Genomic DNA, 20,692 nt, shown 5'->3' with positions numbered 1-20,692 from the left:
ATATAAATGTGACGCAATAAAAATAATGTTTATTTCCGCACTTTCCCCCATCTGGCATTTACAGTACCTACGAAGCTGTCTTCGCCAATACTTTCAATTACCAAATTAAATACAAACAGAATGATGTCCATGTAACATACAATACTGAAGACAGAAAATAATTGCTTTCCAGTGAGTTATGAAATAATTTATTTTTGTGGTTTTTTTTTTATTTTTGGTTAACAATATCTTCTTTTATTATGTTACAGTGTCCAGTTACTGCTATAGTACAAACTCATATCACAATAGGAATAAATGTAACTTTTTTGTATTTTACTAGAATGAACTTAACTAATGAATAAAGAACTCTAACGCAATGACCTTTAAAGGAAGAAGAAAATGAGTTTAATAAGCACATAAATATGCAGGTTGTTCTGAAATTTCGTGTTACATTTTACAATCTAAGCACGCAAAGAGAAGAAAGTCAATGTCAGTACGTTAAATAGCATGATAGGCTATAATGGTAACTTGTGAAGTGTTATTTCAGAAAGAATTCGAACATTTTTTAACGAATTTTAATATAGTACAGTGATTTAGAACTGATGTTAAGTGACGCAAAAATAAACTATATTATGACTTGCATGATACATAAAGATGTCACACTTGAGGTATCCACACATGAAATAAAAAAGTTGTAGCTACAGCAATACTGTTCTAGGTAAGTACTTCTAGAGTATGAAAGAACAAAAATAAATTACTTCATAATCAAAATTATCTCAGAAGTAGAATGTGAAATATTCGTTGTCTCTGGTGATAATGACGTTAAATGACAACCTTTTTGCAATGTTATTCTAAGCCTATGTTGTTGGACAGACGCTGACTTTCACATCACCACGTGCATGAGAAGCGTCCAGCTTCTCACGAACTTCATTAATCATGAAATTGCGAATACAACCCACATAGAATTCTCTTGTCTGTAATCCACGGAGTCGTCGTTCAGGAAGAGTTCTATTGTAGTTACCAACAATGAGAGCATCGCGAGTGTCAGTTGATGACGAACCAGGAATACCAATGCCCGGGTCAACTGATGATTTATCTACTGACAGCGTTACTACATTCTTTGATTTCACAGCTGAAAACATGAAAAACATATGATAGAATACGATATACAATAACAGATACAGTAGCGTGCAATTTAATCCGAACACGACATATTTTTACATTTTCTGTCATTGTTGGCCTCACAGCTGCTCATACCGCTTTAATTGACATCTGTAGTACGTGTAATTCCATTGTTGAAGGTCTGTCATTTTTTTTATAATATGTGACATTTTGCCTGTCGTTTTGTACTTATAAGCATTTCAGTTGTGTTGAAGACTTAATACTGCAATCCTGTGTACATTCTGTCGTCTTCACAAATGGATACAACTCCACGAAAACGGTCTAAAATTATAACATTAGCAGAGCATTCTTCTATGACACTGAGGCAAATTGCTGCAGAATTTCACATCGGTTTGGCTACTGTTAATTCGATCATAAAACGATACAGGGAGACTGGATCCATCACACCCCAGAAAAAAGGAAACTGTGGCCGGAAAAGGAAGACTTCACGTGCAGATGATCGTTTAATTGTCAGGAAAAGTAAATTAAATCCTAGACTAACTGCTATTGACTTAACCCGCGAGTTAATGGCTACCACTGGGGCGAATATTCACGTCACAACAGTGCGGCGTAGGCTTTTGGAAGCTGGACGAAGGGCTTGTAAGCCTATTAAGAAGCAACTGCTAACCCCTGTTATGTGCAAAAAACGCTTAATGTGGGCAAAATTACATCAACACTGGACAGTGAATGACTGGAAAAATGTACTTTTTTCCGATGAGTCTCATTTCGAGGTACACGGCCACCGTGTTTCTTACGTACGGAAAGGATCCGAAAAAGTAACAGCAGCTCATCTCCAAAAAGCACCCAAATACCCCCCTAAAGTAATGTTTTGGGGTTGTTTTACACATGAAGGGCCTGGAGCATTAATACCTATCAAGGGAATGATGAATTCTGACAAATATATTCACTTATTGGAAACCAGAATCGTACCCCAGCTGCAAAAATCATTTCCGGATGGCAGAGGTGTGTTCCAACAAGACCTGGCACCATGCCATACATCTCGAAAAACTACAGAATTCTTCAACAAGAAGAATATTCAGGTACCCCCTGGCCAGGCAACTCACCCGACATCAACCCCATTGAGAACTTGTGGTCAATTTGCAAAAGAAGAATGCAAAAAATGGATTGTTCTACAAAGGAGAAAATGATTTCTGCCCTCATTGGTGTATGGTTTCACGATGAAGAAATGAAGAATATTTGTGGGAAATTAGTGGAATCCATGCCAAATCGTCTCAGAGCTGTTATTAGGAACAAGGGAGGCCACATAGATTACTGAGGTATGTCTTAGATCCTTTTTTTTTTTATCCCGTTTGAGTGTTTTTGCATAAGTAATTACGTTGTTCGGATTAATTTGCACGCTACTGTATATCTGTGTGTGTTTGTGTGTAGATTACATCAGAAAGTACTGTACAGTGAAACTTCCCAATAGTGGGCACCTCCGGGGAAAAATTAAATCTCCATTATTGAGAAGTGTCCGCTATTTAGAAAATCTTTAGTATGTATACAGTACATTAACATTTCTCACACATATTCAACACTATATTTTACAGTATAGTACAGTAGACAGTGTATTGTTTACAATATTCATCCAGAGAGAAATCGCATCAGTAAATGTTTTGTAAATGAAATAAAAATCAGTCACTGTACAATTTACCTTACACAAAGAAATCTAGAATTGCATTCACAGTGTATGATTTTAAAATAACATCCTTGTTTTTCATAATTTCACTAACCTGAGTTTTTCCCACATTAAACTTTGTGGCCAGCTCACGAACACTTAATTTCTCCTTCTCACTATGCTTCACAATATCCACTTTCTCTTTTAGTGACAAACGTTTACGTTTTTGTGACATTCTTAATGTGACTGTACTTCTGAACACTCAAACTAAGAAAGTACGGACTGCTCACGTTCAGTATCATAATTGACAACTGTACTGCTTACCTTCAATAAAGTACAAGAACGTTTAAATGCACGATAATGATTGTTGCAAAGAATTCTGTTAGAATTCCATTTAATTTACAACCGTCTGGATGATAAAAGTTTCTCAACCGAATAATAACAGGCATTTCCCATATTTATTCTGTTTTTAATTTCCTTCCGAGTATTATTTATATTTGTTACTGTTGCTCCCAGGTATTTGAATTTTTCCACTTCTTCAAAAGAAAAATTTCCAATTTTTATATTTCCATATCGTACAATATTCTCGTCACGAGACTTAATCATATACTTTGTCTTTTTGGGATTTATTTCCACACCTATCTCTTTACTTGCTTGAAGTAAAATTCCCGTGTTTTCCCTAATCATTTGTGGATTTTCTCCTAATATATTCACGACTTCAATAGCACTACCATATTAAAAATATAATTTTATATATAAAATATGGAACGAAAGTCATATTTTCATATTCTGTTTGTAAAAATAAGGTTGTTAATAAGAATTAGGCTTCTGGGTAATCCACCGTGTCCTGGAACTTGACATTTCCAACATGTCGGAACTACATACAGGTTCCATCATCAGGGCATATAAATAAGACCAAAGGGTCGTCTACTCTGTTGGGATCATTACGCAAGGCCAATCCAGTCGACTGAACTAATCCAGATTAGCCTGGCATAAAGAGTAGGCAACTTCTGTAATCTTATCTATGGTGATGAAAAAGAAAGAAGATTAAGGCAGTGATATTATTATTGCAATAATGGTGGTGATGGTGGTGGTGGTGGTGGTGGTGGTGGTTGTGGTGGTGGTGGTAGTGGTGGTCAGTAGGAGAAGGAGAACAACAATGAAACAAGTAATGAAAACTGTAGTTCATTTATTAAACAAAGTAATATTATATTAAATAATTTAAAAAATCGGCCTGGGTGGCACAGTCGGTATAGTGCTGGCCTTTGTGCTCGAGATTGCGGTTTCGATCCCAGCCCAGGTCAATAGCATTTAAGTGTGTTTAAATGTGATAGGCTCATGTCAGTAGATTTTCTGGCATGTAAAAGAAGTCCTATGGGACAAAGTTCTGGCACACTGGCGACGCTGATATAATCTCAGCAGTTGCGAGCATCGTTAAATAAAACATAATTTTTATAATTTTAAAATAGTATCACTATTCCTGCAGGGATTAGGTATTACGTCCGGTAGCTTGTTACAGTTTCCTGCCAGCAGTTTCTTAATAATTTAAGGGCTGTGCATGTTCTCAGTATAAATAATTAAGTCTCTAACTTAAAATACTTTGAATACCTTGTATAGTGTGCCAATTGCCATCACAGAAGTAGTGTTCATGTGGAGGTGTAAATTGGGCTGAAATAGCACCCTTCCCATTGTCTACACTGAACTTCATTACACCATTCACCATCTGCAGCAGTAGAAAGTCGCGTTTGCCATGTACTGACAGTAAAACTCCTGAAGTTTTTCGAGGTTTGATATCCATCATGATATCAATTGAAACACCCACTCTGAAGTTTGGACCTGTAAGGCGAAGAAATGCAAGTAGTACAATTGTAAGAATAATACAATGCCTTTTATGTCAGTTACAGTTGCAAATCACATCATGATACAGTGGTGAAGAAAATATAACAGAATCTGGATCTTGGACATTTGGATTCTGATCCTGAAATGAACAGAGAAATCAACTTTAAACTTCTTCCTACGTACTTCTATTTTAAAATAACACTATTTCCCTTAGGATTATTTCCAGCACGGTATTTCGAAATACTGAGAAGTACTCTCGTGATAATGAGATGCAAATTAAAACTTCGGAATATGTATGGTAAGACTTTCCTGTGTTAAATTTCAACATATCTCGTTTACATGTTTCGACCTATTTATGGGTCATCTTCAGAACTGGTCGTTGTTGGTCTTGGCGGGTGTATTCCTGTGGTATTGTGTAGAGTCAAAGAGTGTGTGTGTTTTGAAACTGAGTTGTGTGTTGAGAATTTCAATGCGGTGTGTTTTTGTGTGTCTGTATATTTCATATTGTTCTAGTATGTTTAGTTTCTGGTTTTTTGGTTGGATGTGTAGTATTTCCATGTCTGTGTTGATGTCTCTGTAGGTGTGGTTAGCATTTGTGATGTGTTCTGCATATGTGGAGGTGTCTTGTAATTTTGTTATGGCTGTGATGTAAACAAGGTACGTTAGAATTTAACACAAGACAGTCTTATCATACATATTCCGAGTGATACAGTGTTAAAAGTTGTGTAATCTAGATGTATAACTGTTTGTATCGTAACACTTAATACTTACTAGCAACGATGTGCCCTCCTGTGTGTGGGAAGAACACACCAGGTTCCACTTTATCGGAGCATGGAATAACACCCACAGAACGTAATAGATCAGTCAGTGGCTTTCCATTTAAGGCAATATTTCGCAGACAACCTTCAAATGAGGTGTTCACATTCTGTAAGAAAATTTTACAGACAAGTTAGAAAAATAAATACACTGAAGTAACGAAGTAAAAACTAAGACTATACTGGTGCTTTTCTTATTTGTTGTGAATTTTTTAAAAAGAAGAGTTAAATAGTATTTAGGATACACTTAGAAGTAAGTTTGTTTAGTACTGTGCCTAGTAAGTTGAATTTTCTTATTTATTTTATTATTGTGCCTTACTAACAGAATTATCTGTAATTAAACATTACATAATCCTATGTGTCTATATATTGGAGTTGTCTCATAAGATTGTTCTTTTTTATCGTAAGTTTCATCTATTCCGCCTGAAGACACTCTACCCTCTGTACAGCCGCTTCCACCGTATATAGTCCATACTACAGAACGTCCATATGATAAAACCTCCATAAGGTCAAAATGTCCATATTGTCAAAATGTCCATATGGTGAAAATGTCCATGTACTAAATGTCCATACGACAGAAAGATCATATGATAAAACATTCGTAAGGTGAAAATGTCCATAGTGTCAAACGTCCATAATGTCCAAGTTCAAAGGAAAATTCTGCTTGAATAGAACACAATAAATTTTATTCCATAACTCGTACAAATAAGTTATTAATCATCGGGAACAGGAGCCCCACTTTTAAGATGGTAACCGATACTTTTAAGGTAGCTATATGAGAATTTCTCCATTTTCTTTGTGCCTGTTGTAGTTTCTCATAATCTGAAGAATTTGTCTTTGATTCGTCAAATACATTTTATTCACCGGCTCTTTAATTTGTGTATGCCCCCCTCTTGCTTGCAATATTTGTCTCCAAATTTCATTTCCTTCATGCTTTAGGCACTGTATAAATCGCCAAATGGATGGATGATGTCCAGTCGATGCTCTCCCTCTTGCCTTAACACAGTTCAAGATGCACTCTACTTCTATACCTGCTTCATCGGCACTGTAAATGCTTATCTGTGCCATCCCGCAAAACCCAAATGTTATCCAGGTTGCTGTTAGTTATCATTGCAGCATTACAAATTTTCTTTCCCTGCATCACCAATATATTTTTGTCCTATCTCTATTAAAGTCATGACGTTGGTACAGGTACCCACGAAAAGAAAGAAGTGGCTTACTCTTCTGTGATGGCACTAACTGAGGATTTCGTTCCATCTTCAAAAATTTCAGTTCTGGTTAGTTTTGTACTTGAAAATTTTTACATAGATTACTATAACTACTTGAACAATGGATATAGTGTACATTATGAAGCTATGGACATTATGACTCTGGACATCAGAGTGAAGTGGATATTATAGAACTATGAACATTTTGACTCTGGACAATTTAACATGGACATTTTCAACGTGGACATTATTTCATGGACATTATAATCCTGGACTTTATGTCTGGTAACGTACAGCCAAATTATCATAGCTGCCCAAACACCTTGCGACATAGGGCTCAACAACCAGGTCCACTATTGGATACATCAGTACGTGTTTGTGATTGACGTTGGATGCATATGATGGAATTGTGGATGTTTACAAAAAAATAACATGGAAGGCAAAAAGGAACATTTTCGGCATTTTATGCAGCTTTATTATCGTGAGGGGAGAACCATCTCACAAACCAAATGAAAAAATTTGTGCTGTTTACGGAGAATATGGAGTGATGGATCAGGCATGTCAAAAGTGGAGCTGGAAATTTCTCCCTACAAAACAAACCTTTACCTCTGATTGAGGTTCTGGCTGATATTGATGCTATCAACTGGTCAGGTCGTAAAATTCGTAAACACTTAAGAAATGACGCATTCCAAACTTGGACAAACCATACCTTGCGTGGTAAAGGGATTATTGTTTATAGTGATCTCCCCAAGGCTAACTCATGGGTAAGCAATCGAAAGGGCCTATCTTCCTCAGAATGGACCAATGCTTTAAAAATGTCAAGCAATATTTTGGCGGTTCGTGCAATACCGGGCAGAACTCTAAGCACAACCCACTGCCGTCATCCAGACTGTAGTGAGCTTGAAACACTTGAACACGTGCTTGGACAATGCCCTAAAGGCGAGCTGCTGATCAATGCTAGGCATCATCGTGTACGACATGCTTTGGTGACATCGTTAAAAACTTTAAATTGGGCGATTCATGAGGAAGTACAGTGTGTATCATCAGATGGTGCTTTCAGATGGGCAGACATTATTGCTATTAATGGACGCTTAAAACGGGCTCTTGTTGTTGACCCTACTATCCATTTCGAAAGGAACCTAAATCAAGCCACCGAAGTTGATATTGAGAAGAAGTCCATATATGAACCTTGTCTGCCGTATCTTTCTCAAAAGTACAACGTCCCTCTTAAACAATGGTCTGTCATTGGTTTGCTGTTTGGCAGTAGAAGTTCTATTACAAAATTCACATGGAATTATCTTAAGGAACTTCACATTCCTTTTGATTATGTAATGTCTATTCTTATAAATATTATCAAGGATTCCCTTCAAATATTACATCATCATCTCTATTTCAATTAATCCACTTATATTTGCCTTAAACAATTAACTTTCTTTTTTCTTTAATGTATCACATCACATTATATTGTACATGTTTATTGCATTCAGGACCCTTGTGGTCACTCAAATTCTTTGAGCTGATGTCTATGATTTAGAAAATATATTATCAGGCAGTACATCTCACTTGACGATATGTGTCAGAGGAAGAACAATTGTTTGTATGCATGTGAAGTCTGATTAGTGAAATATGTAGCTACTCGGCGATGTATGCATTGGAGGGGGAAAGGAACTGGCCACCCTACCCATTATCTCCTGGCCTAGTTGCCTCATGAGTGATGCCTTATTGATGTAACTTATGAGGTTCAAACCTGTCTTCGGACAGTTGACTAAACAACAAAAAGACAAACCTCGCACTGGACGACCTGTGATTACAGACTGGAAAGAATAAAGGATATTATTTGGATGAAAACTCGAGAGATGGCAAAGGAGCTGAACTTATCTCATATTAGTGTAGTGTGGCATTTGAAGAAACTTGGTTACGTAAATCTTGGTGATATATGGATTCTGCACGAACTGAGTGAAGAGAATTTGGTTCAGCACATATCCATCTATGATTCCTTAATGCAGAGCTGGGCATCAAGAGCGAATTCTGCTCTCTCACGGGGAGCCATATGACTTCTCTTCAAACCCTTTCTTCCCCGTCAAACACCGCGCAGCATTGATGCTATGACAGATGAATATTAAGCGTCCTTGTTTAGAGTTTGGATTCACTCCCAATGCCTAGCCCTGCCTTAATGGGACGCTATCAAAATGATCCTTTTCTGAAACAGCTGATCACAGGAGATGAAAAGTGGATTATGTACGACACGACCAAAAGAGAAAATCATGGCGCAAAAAAGGGGAACCACCATTACCAGTTCCTAAACCTGAGCTTTATCCAAGGAAGGTTATGATATGCATTTGGTGGGATTGGAAAGAAATTCTGTATGACGAATTTCTTCCTACTGGTGAAAAATACTGTTCTCAGTTGAATGTAGCCATTGAAGAGAAAAGACCGGAATTGGCAAATAGTGGTGGAGTCGTCTTTCAGCACGACAATGGCAGATCACATACTTCTATGGCGACGCATCAAAAAGTTGTGGAATTCTGACTGGGATGTATTATCTCTATTCTCTAGACACTGCTTTTCTGACTTTATCTATTCAGATCCCTGCAGAATTTCCTTAATGGCGAACGCCTCACTTCCTTGGAATGCTGCAGACTCAACAAGGAACAGTTCATCAACCAGAAAATCGTCAAATTTAGGAAAAATGGAATTTATAAGCTTCCAGAAAATTGGGTATATACTGCCTATAATAATGGTTCATACTGTACAAAATAAAGTTTGTTTACAAAACTTTACTGTCTTCTCTGCTTTCAAAGACCTTGTGTTTAATGTTTTGTAAATAAGTTTCACATTGTATCACAGATTGCTCGGCAACTTCTCTGTTGTAGCTGTGCTGGGTTAGTGGTTGAAACGTAACAAAGCAAATGCATTTATAAGACAACCCCAATACATGTAATTGCGCGCGCGCGCGCGCGCGCGCGCGCGCACACGCACACGCACGCACGCACGCACGCACGCACGCACGCACGCACGCACGCACGCACGCACGCACGCACGCACGCACGCACGCACGCACGCACGCACGCACGCACGCACGCACGCACGCACGCACGCACGCACGCACGCACACACACACACACACACACACACACACACACACACACACACACACACACACACACACACACACACACACACACACACACACACACACACACACACACACACACACACACACACACACACACACACACACACACACACACACACACACACACACACACACACACACACACACACACACACACACACACACACACACACACACACACACACACACACACACACACACACACACACACACACACACACACACACACACACACACACACACACACACACACACACACACACACACACACACACACACACACACACACACACACACACACACACACACACACACACACACACACACACACACACACACACACACACACACACACACACACACACACACACACACACACACACACACACACACACACACACACACACACACACACACACACACACACACACACACACACACACACACACACACACACACACACACACACACACACACACACACACACACACACACACACACACACACACACACACACACACACACACACACACACACACACACACACACACACACACACACACACACACACACACACACACACACACACACACACACACACACACACACACACACACACACACACACACACACACACACACACACACACACACACACACACACACACACACACACACACACACACACACACACACACACACACACACACACACACACACACACACACACACACACACACACACACACACACACACACACACACACACACACACACACACACACACACACACACACACACACACACACACACACACACACACACACACACACACACACACACACACACACACACACACACACACACACACACACACACACACACACACACACACACACACACACACACACACACACACACACACACACACACACACACACACACACACACACACACACACACACACACACACACACACACACACACACACACACACACACACACACACACACACACACACACACACACACACACACACACACACACACACACACACACACACACACACACACACACACACACACACACACACACACACACACACACACACACACACACACACACACACACACACACACACACACACACACACACACACACACACACACACACACACACACACACACACACACACACACACACACACACACACACACACACACACACACACACACACACACACACACACACACACACACACACACACACACACACACACACACACACACACACACACACACACACACACACACACACACACACACACACACACACACACACACACACACACACACACACACACACACACACACACACACACACACACACACACACACACACACACACACACACACACACACACACACACACACACACACACACACACACACACACACACACACACACACACACACACACACACACACACACACACACACACACACACACACACACACACACACACACACACACACACACACACACACACACACACACACACACACACACACACACACACACACACACACACACACACACACACACACACACACACACACACACACACACACACACACACACACACACACACACACACACACACACACACACACACACACACACACACACACACACACACACACACACACACACACACACACACACACACACACACACACACACACACACACACACACACACACACACACACACACACACACACACACACACACACACACACACACACACACACACACACACACACACACACACACACACACACACACACACACACACACACAGAAATATGTTGTTGTTTTCTCATGCCAGGCATTTGACAATAAAGTCATTTGACCTCTTGCACTCCAATATTTTTTAAAGATATTGTCATGGTCAGTCACTGAAGCATAGATTTTGGGCAAGTTGTAGCCGATTGTACTGTCCTGGATAGAACAGTGGCTCAGAGCCATTTGTGTAATTGAGGACCGTTTTTGCAAAACTTGCTAACTGCAAAATTTGCAAAATTGGGATTTTGATGGATTCGTTAACATAAGGCAGGCCTCTACATGATGTTCAAAGCGTCTTAGTGAAATTGGGTTATTTCTCTTCATTGTAGTGTGTCAAAGTGTGATCGTTTTTTCAAAACTTGCTTTCTCCTATTAGTAAGACATACAGCAAAACTTGCTTACTATAGTGTTTTGTCTCTCCTGTAAAATTTAGTTTTTTCAGTTAGCAAGTTTTGCAAAAACGGTCCTCAATTACTCGTAAGAAATAATAAAAAGTGAAAATTGTATACGTAATCTTTGCTTTCCACCTGCATGTTATCTGTTTTAAGGTCAGGATAGCTCAGTCAATGAAACACCTAGGTAAGGACTGGAAGAGAAGGAAAATAATTTTGCCCTTTGTCATAACTTCCAGAATGCTTCTGAGATTCATTCTACTTACATGAAATGAACAATGAGGTTCGCTTTCAGAGGAAAATCGTAAAACAGCGAACACTAAGCTCTGCCCACGACCCCTTTCCACTTTTCCCCTACAAGCTCACCACACTCTCTAGCAGGAAACAGTGGAAATAGTGGTTTGGGGTGGGGTGACATCTAGTGGAGGAAAGTGGAACAGAAAGATTGAATGCGGCATCTACGAAGCAAAAGACGAACTTCGTTCTGTTTCTCTCTGTCTCTCTCTCTCTCTCTTTTTCCAGCCTCTCCTTCTCTCTTCCTTGCTTGATGTCTCTTTTTTTTTTTTTTTTTCTTATGACTTTGCAGAGGGCAGTATTCGATCTATTGATCTTCCTAACAAAACGCACGCACGCTTTTTGGTCACGCTTTAGACCTCTCGGCTACCGAGATTATGAATCTATTTATGTTCAAGGGAACTGCCATAACGTATTGCAGAAATGCAATGTGGCACGGGGGACAATGACCGAATAGAGTGGGTAGAAAGTGGCGGGCTTGTGAATTTAGCTTGGTAGGGGTTGACTGCGGGAGTGGCATAAGTGTTAACGCATCTGGTAGAGCTTCATTGTGTCCGTGTCCAGCTTCGAGTACAGACGGAACCACGTGTAGTGATGAACAGTCACATGGCGGGTCCTGATTACAGCAAACGAGGCTCTGGTGACTATTGTGTTACTTCGAGGACAGTGCACAGTTAACAGATGAGTGTTGTTTTATTCAAAGTATGTGTTAGCTTGAGGAAAAAACTTATATATGAAACATAAATATGAAATACGTGCGAGGCGGTAGGCAGTGATCCACCAGTGTTGTTTTATTCAAAGTATGTGTTAGTTCGAGGAAAAAACGTAGTGTCTAATGCACATTACATGTGGTTGTTGTCTAATGCAAATAAATTTGGTTGTATTGTGTTGTGTTGTAAAATATGAAATACGTGCGAGGCGGTAGGCAGTGATCCACCGAAGTGGGGTAGACAGTACAGAGCGAGAGCAGGCGAGCGAAGTGCCGAGCAGCAAGGGTGGGGATAACTTCCCCTACTGCCGTTCACTGTTTTACGATTTATCCACTTTCAGAAAAAAAAAACAGTAGTGAGATAGTTCACCCACTAATACCAAGGGAATTCTATCTACTGCCACTCTTTGAGTCCTCTTTGTCTGTAATTTCAACTATTACAGTAACATGATGCCTTAACTCTGCTATTCCAATGACCAACTTCACAATGTCTTAGGTAGCCAGTGTAGGAGGCTAGATTAAGTCACAAAAATGTAGAATTTCCTTATTTCTCGCATGATTATCAATTACAAGAGTGCTCCTATTATATTAATGACAAAGTATTTTGGACATATCACTGTTCTTAATACCCTTACCTTAACATTGAACTTTGCTTCGCCTGATACATTCGGTGAAATACCACCAATGTAATATGGTGATACTATGTTTATTGATTTTGTAGCACCTTTAGAAGAGCCTTCCCCCACAATATTTTTATCAATAATAAGTTTTCCAGAAGTGTGCATTCGATTGAAAGTAACTGAGTGCCATTGTCCATCATTGTAAGTATCTTCACTCATCATTGTTGACGATCCTGAACCACAGTTAAATCCATAGTGTACCTGAAATATAACAAAATTAATAGAGAAATACTTCAAACAAGCAAACTGATGCACAAATGTAATTTATACAGCGTGTCTCTGTCAAATGTTTTTCGTCCGCTCAGCAGCTTTCATATGCATAGCAACGGTACACGTACCAGCCATGCAGTACAAATGACAAGATGTTACTCACAGCAGCCTTTACATTGACAACCAAACGTAAATGTCCTGCAGCACATCTATACAAAATAAGCATTTACATATCCAAGAAGTACACCATTTGCAAGGGAAAAGACACCTTGATGACACCTTCTAAGACGCAAAAAAAATTTAATCAAGACCTCCTTAACCTACTTACAACTCAAGCTGGTTCTCAAAACCATCAGTCTACAAACACAGCCAGGAAATTAAAATGAAATAGACAATATAAAATCAGTTTCGACAATTTTTATAGACTTATAGCTACTTATGATTCAGTCTAGAATGTAAACTACTAGATGAAATGCAGAAGATAGGTATAAAAGGTACGAAACATGCTCAAACTGTTCAACAAGTTCAAAGATTTTATGCCAACAGATATGAAGATGTAATACTGGTAGGCCTGTCCAATTTCAAATAACCAAGAAAAGGCCTAGGCTATTCCAAGGTACTGTGTTTAGAATGATCAATATAATTATTCATAAAAATGCAATGAAATTCACAAGGAAAGTGAAAACAAAAATGGAATCTTCCACTTAAAGAGAAGAATCCTGGCCCAAACTGACCCAAAACTAACACCGCTACAGTATTCAGACTATATACTGGTACAGGTCACGATTGCTTGGCTTCACATCTACACAAACTAACATTTATATCTCTCTGAACTGTATACTCTATAGTCAACACGACTCATTGATGGATAGAATGATAACATTTACTACAGTGCAGAGCAATTTGCAGCACAGACCTGTCTACGTGCTAACAGGATGCAAAAAAAAAAAAAAAGAGTTCCGGTCCTTTTTTTTTTTTCAAAATTCAGTTCACTGTGCAGTGATAAAGCATTTCCCACATAACTCAAAAACTATCCAACATTCTGTGATGAAATTTTTTGTGTGTATTTATGCATGTCATATCTACAATATGATGCAAGATCACTTCTCTACCTTTGATAGTTTGTCTGATAAAAAATAAATTCATTTAAAAAAGAAAATGGTCAAATATCAGTATTTTCTTCTAACACAAAAAAAATATATATATTATTTATTAAGGAATGTAGTTGAAAGATCATGACATTGTAAACATGAGATTCAGCAATAAAATACAAGAGAGAGAACATGAAAAAGTTAACAAGTTTATGAGTTATGAGGGAAATGCTTCATCACTGCACAGTGAACTGCCAACATTTTGAATTTTGTACAAGATACAGTAATGGAGGAAAAAAATGTTGAATATTTCCAAAAATTTTATTGCTGTAAGCTGCACCTAACCCCTTAAGAGCCTTATATTGCGATGCTCGAAAGCAAGTGACATGATCAGCAACTGTCTAATTATATTCGTACTTGTATATAAACAAAAACGATCTCAGGAATCATTAAGACAAAATTGCCCACATATAAAATTCAGTTTTATAGAATTATTTTTATTAAATCATATTTTGTCATTAGGAAATTTGGAGAAATAGATGTACTGTATACGGCGTGTCTTTTATCTACAATTAAAACTATTATAATAGGTATTTGATAGATAGCCAAATTAGGAAACAACGCAGTTTTTAGTTCAATATTTTTGTATGAGTCTTGTTGGGTAATGGATCTGTTTTGTGATCCACTTTTACATTAATTTCAGTAAACTTCAAATTCCAATAATTATGTAATAACATTGTAAAGTATATTACAAGAATCCTTTCTTTCACTTTAATTTAAAAAGAATCTCAATATTTAACATACCGGTAATACGAACTTACTAATAAAAGTTCACAAATCCTTTTCAACTTCAGAGGCAACGCTTTCGATGTCAACCAAAAAACTACAAAGTAATTAAATGAATTCAGAAGATGACTGATATAACATCGAAACTAGTCAATCAGGTAAAATAACACCATAATTTAAATATTAATACAGTGAAGTTGTTATTTATTTAATATAAATAACTTAATAGTTCATCAGTAAATAAATTAAAACCATACATACCTTGCCTTGCTTCATATACAAAGCTATGAAGTCAATATGACGTTCATCACCTACATAAAATATTATGCCTTCCTCAGAGGAAGTCTTGAAATCAAGTGAGAAATCATATCTCATTCTAATGCGGCCTGAGTTAGCTGTGTACTCTTGTCGGCTTCCGAAAACCGTTCCTTCAACAGAAATATATAAATTATATTAGCATTCAGTGATTTATAATAATAAAATATTAATTTTGAAACTTTCATCTACAGTACAAGAAAATCTGACAATGCTAACACAATATGTTCTATTGTTTGTAATACTTCACACAGTAATGATATTACACACAAAATCCATTACAATATTCTGATAAAGGACATTTTTATTTATTAAAAAGTTGATAATTTCAAGAAGTAAGAGTCAGTAAGCAATGCTTTTGTTTTGTCTCCTGCTGTTGGTCAAGTATGAGAATGTTTGAACACTAATAAAATTGTCTTTCTGCTATTGTCTTACCATTTTTCAGTGATTTTATTGGTTTATAAACTAGCTAGCAGTGGCGAAGCTCTTAAGAAGCTTTTAAGGCTTAGCCTAACCAAAAAAAATTTGAGTAATTATTCCTAGTAAGAGTAGGTCTATAAGTTCGTAATAACAATCTATCGTAACACTTGGTTGCACTCCAATCCTTCCATATATTAAGTTCACTGTTGGTAGTCATTCCAGTATGGAGAGAGTAGTGCAAGCTGCAAGGCTTGTGACAAAAGCCTCTAAAGGTATGGTTACGACTTGCTAGCTTGAGAGAGGACCGGGGAAGGGATATCGATTCGTTACTATACAACTCCGTATGAAATGAGGCTAGTCTTTCATCACAATATTACGTTGTGCTATATTGGTATTCTCTGAAAGCGCTGTATTGTTGAGTTTAGTTTACTCAAAAGTGCATGCATGTGTGTGTTACATATTCATTTTGCATAAAATGGCTCATACCGAGACAACATTGAGATCATTATTGTAGAATTAAAAGAGAAACCATTTTCAAGTTGGACAGATGAAACAAAATAGGGTTACAAAGGGAGGAGATCGATATAATTTCTGTCAATGATATATATTTTCTCACTCAGATTTGTGTGAGATTTCAATAAACATGTTTAGTTCAGTCTCAGATAATAACCATATCTGTAATGCCTAGTACTTTTTAAAATGTACTGTTCATAATATTTACAATCCAACTCCAGAACCCAAAAAGTCCACTAGGGCTTATACCTCGAGGAGGAGGAGGAGGAGGAGAAGAAATTGCTTACAATGTAACCTACAATATCATTGTATGAAATACAGGGTGTCCGGGAAAGACCTGATGAAAAAGAAGTAATTATATATCTGAAACTATTACAATTATTACCTCAATGTTTTCACAATTAGAAATAGTAACTCAATAAGTTTTGTTACGTAGCAGCATGTTACGCGTGTGTGCATACCATTGCGCGAGGAGAAAACGAGAAAAAGCTCGTTCTGCACAGCGTATGTAGTCAGTCTTGCTCTGAGAGCTAGGAATGCAAATTGTGCGTGTATCAAGTGAACAACCGAACAATGCTTACCACAGTAGAGGAAGCAGAATGCGTTTTATGGCTGGCTGAACTTAAGTCAGTCAGCGTGTACAACGTCGTTTCCAAATGGACAAGAGCTCACAGTGACAGGAGACACATACCTGGATATTCTGCGAAATTACGCTGTCCTACAACTACCACCAGAAACAGTGTTTCAACAGGACGGAGGAAACCCCCCCCCCACACTATGCTAACCATGTGCGCGCTTTTCTCGATGACACATCCCCTGACTGTTGGATTGGAAGAGGTGGGCCTATGTCATGGCCACCACGGTCGCCGGACATGACCACACTGAATTTCTTTCTGTGGGATTTCGTGAAAGACGAAGTGTATCGTACTCCTGTGACCGTTATTGCAGACTTACGTGGCCGAATTTACGAAGCAATAAGACTAGTCACATTGGAGATGCTTTTGCGTGTGTGGCAGGAGATTGAGTATCACCTGGACATAGCCCGGGCCACAAATGGTGCCCATATAGAGGTACATTAAAACTTACTGTGTTTCTCTTTGTTAATGTGTAAACATCACGACAATAAATGCAATAGTTTCACAGATATAGTTATTTCTTTTTCATCAGGTCTTTCTCGGACACCCTGTATTCGACAAAAAAATCCTCAACCATATCCGTGGGTGTAACAAATCATTTTCATAATCACAATTTAAGTAGGGTCTATTTAGTGAAAATACTGAACATCATAGCGATACCAGAAATTACAGAATTGATTTTATTTCGTAAATAAATGCAATCAGAGTGAAGTACGGAATATTATATTCAGTAATAATAACTGATTACGAGTCAAAAGGTTTTGGATGGATTAATTACGTCTAAATATAAATCCCACAAGGGTAGCTGCCCTTCAGTAAGGGTTGCCAAAACACATAGCATACTAAGCCCATAAAAATAGAAATTTGTATTATTCATATTATTATTATTATTATTATTATTATTATTATTATTATTATTATTATTATTATTATTACTACTACTACTACTACTACTACTACTACTACTATTATTACTACTTTCAAAAGGAAGCTATCCTTGGGAAGGTAAGTTCATTCAATAATTATTAATAATCAAATACAATATAAAGTAATTTAGATGAACAGGTGATTACGTAAAATCTGAACAGAATAGTTCATTATGTCTATAGCAATAATTTTCCAAATTTTTAAAGGAATTCCAAAAGACTTAAAGACTTAAAACAGTGAACTGAGAATTTCCTTCTACAAAATATGAATGTGTACGTACATGTACATTAAAATTATTCATACATCCTTCATGGCATTTGTATAAATAAGAAATTTATTTTTAGCTTGCAAAATTTCTATAATATATGAATAAAGGTGTGGTAACACATCACTACTTTTGCAGCGACATAGTACAAAATACTGTGCAATTTGCATACTGTAATCTGTGAACAACAGTGCAACTCGGAAAACAGTGGCTACCAAACAAGTTGTTAGCAACTTTTTCATGTTGCGACATGTGAATTAGGTTCTCTGGATTGCAGCCACAACATTTTTATAATAGTTTTGTTGAATTTTTTGGAGCAGTTGAAAACAGTGTTGCCAACCAAATGTCACAATAATAATTTATATTGTTTCTATACACGCATATTAATGTCACGCCATCATGTTTACGAGAATGAGCTATTTGGTATTAACAAATACATTCAACAATCAATACTGATATGGAAAACTGCAGTTAAGCTGTGACTGCAAAAGTGGTGCCTTGTGTGTGAACTGACTTGCAACCATCTGTCGCAACTTTTGCAGCTCTTCATTTGCGCAGCACGAAAAGTAGCACACTGCATGCCACCTTTTACTTGTGTGAACACAAAGCGTAAATTTTTCAACTGCAGTAGAAAATCTTAGTAAGCATAATGATAGAGATATATAGTCAATATAATGTAATATAATCTAATTTTTATTTAGAGTTCAGTCTAAATGACATATCATAGTTTAAAATCAATAACACTTACAAAAGTAAATGATCATTGTATATTATAAGATTGAAATGCAAACGTTTTCGCCCTTGGGCATCATCAGACATTTGACTCACAATATCTTATACAATTTTTACTATATATTAGCTGTGAAATATGTAACAGGTAATTTATGTACATTAATAAACAACTATTTGCATGGTTAACTCTATGGTAAGTAACAATCTGAAAATTTAAATGAATGCAGATATTAAAATTATATGTGATAAAATTGTAACTAAAATGTAATATTGGTCTTATATTTCTTAATTATAAAATTGTAATCATTAAAACAACATAATAAAATCATATGATTCCTCTTAAACTTCATAATAGGCCAATATACTTCTTTTAGTTGAATGTTTGTAGTGCGAGATTGATCTCACTGTTTTGGCAATCCATCCAATAGTGGAATCGATTCTGTAATATAATTATTATGAGCAAATATTACTAATATTTGAATATATTAGTAATATAATTATTATGAGCAAATATTACTAATATTTAAATATATTAGTAATATAATTATTATGAGCAAATATTACTAATATTTGAATATATTAGTAATATAATTATTATGAGCAAATATTACTAATATTTGAATATATTAGTAATATTTGCTCATAATAATTATATTACAGAATCGATTCCCCTATTGGATGGATTGCCAAAACAGTGAGATCAATACTCGCACTACAAACATTCAACTAACAGAAATATATTGGCCTATTATGAAGTTTAAGAGGAATCATATGATTTTATTATGTTGTTTTAATGATCACAATTTTATAATTAAGAAATATAAGACCAATATTACATTTTAATTACAATTTTATCACATATAATTTTAATATCTGCATTCATTTAAATTTTCAGATTGTTACTTACCATAGAGTTAACCATGCAAATAGTTGTTTATTAATGTACACAAGATTGTAAACATAAATTACCTGGTACGTATTTCACAGCTAATATATAGTAAAAATTGTATAAGATATTGTGAGTCAAATGTCTGATGATGCCCAAGGGCGAAAACGTTTGCATTTCAATGTTATAATAAACAATGATCACTTAATTTTGTAAGTGTTATTGATTTTAAACCA

The 20,692-nt window shown here is 37.1% G+C and overlaps 1 protein-coding gene across 2 annotated transcripts in view; it reads right to left on the bottom strand.

The window, feature by feature from the left end:
* The window catches only part of LanA (laminin subunit alpha), a 275,604-nt gene continuing 254,912 nt past the window's right edge, over window positions 1-20,692 (bottom strand). Inside the window, exons 50-54 of one of the 2 annotated variants that reach the window (XM_069841346.1) lie at window positions 16,025-16,191; window positions 13,632-13,877; window positions 5,369-5,522; window positions 4,367-4,594; window positions 1-1,111 (exon numbers count right to left, since the gene is read on the bottom strand). In XM_069841346.1, coding sequence (XP_069697447.1) covers window positions 837-1,111; window positions 4,367-4,594; window positions 5,369-5,522; window positions 13,632-13,877; window positions 16,025-16,191 — 1,070 coding nt within the window. In that variant the 3' untranslated portion in view covers window positions 1-836. The remainder of the gene's footprint in view (window positions 1,112-4,366; window positions 4,595-5,368; window positions 5,523-13,631; window positions 13,878-16,024; window positions 16,192-20,692) is intronic. The other variant, XM_069841347.1, reaches the window with a different exon arrangement.

Source organism: Periplaneta americana, chromosome 12 (assembly GCF_040183065.1).
Source record: "Periplaneta americana isolate PAMFEO1 chromosome 12, P.americana_PAMFEO1_priV1, whole genome shotgun sequence".
Classification (NCBI taxonomy): Eukaryota; Metazoa; Arthropoda; class Insecta; order Blattodea; family Blattidae; genus Periplaneta; species Periplaneta americana.
This window is presented reverse-complemented; position numbering and strand designations above follow the sequence as displayed.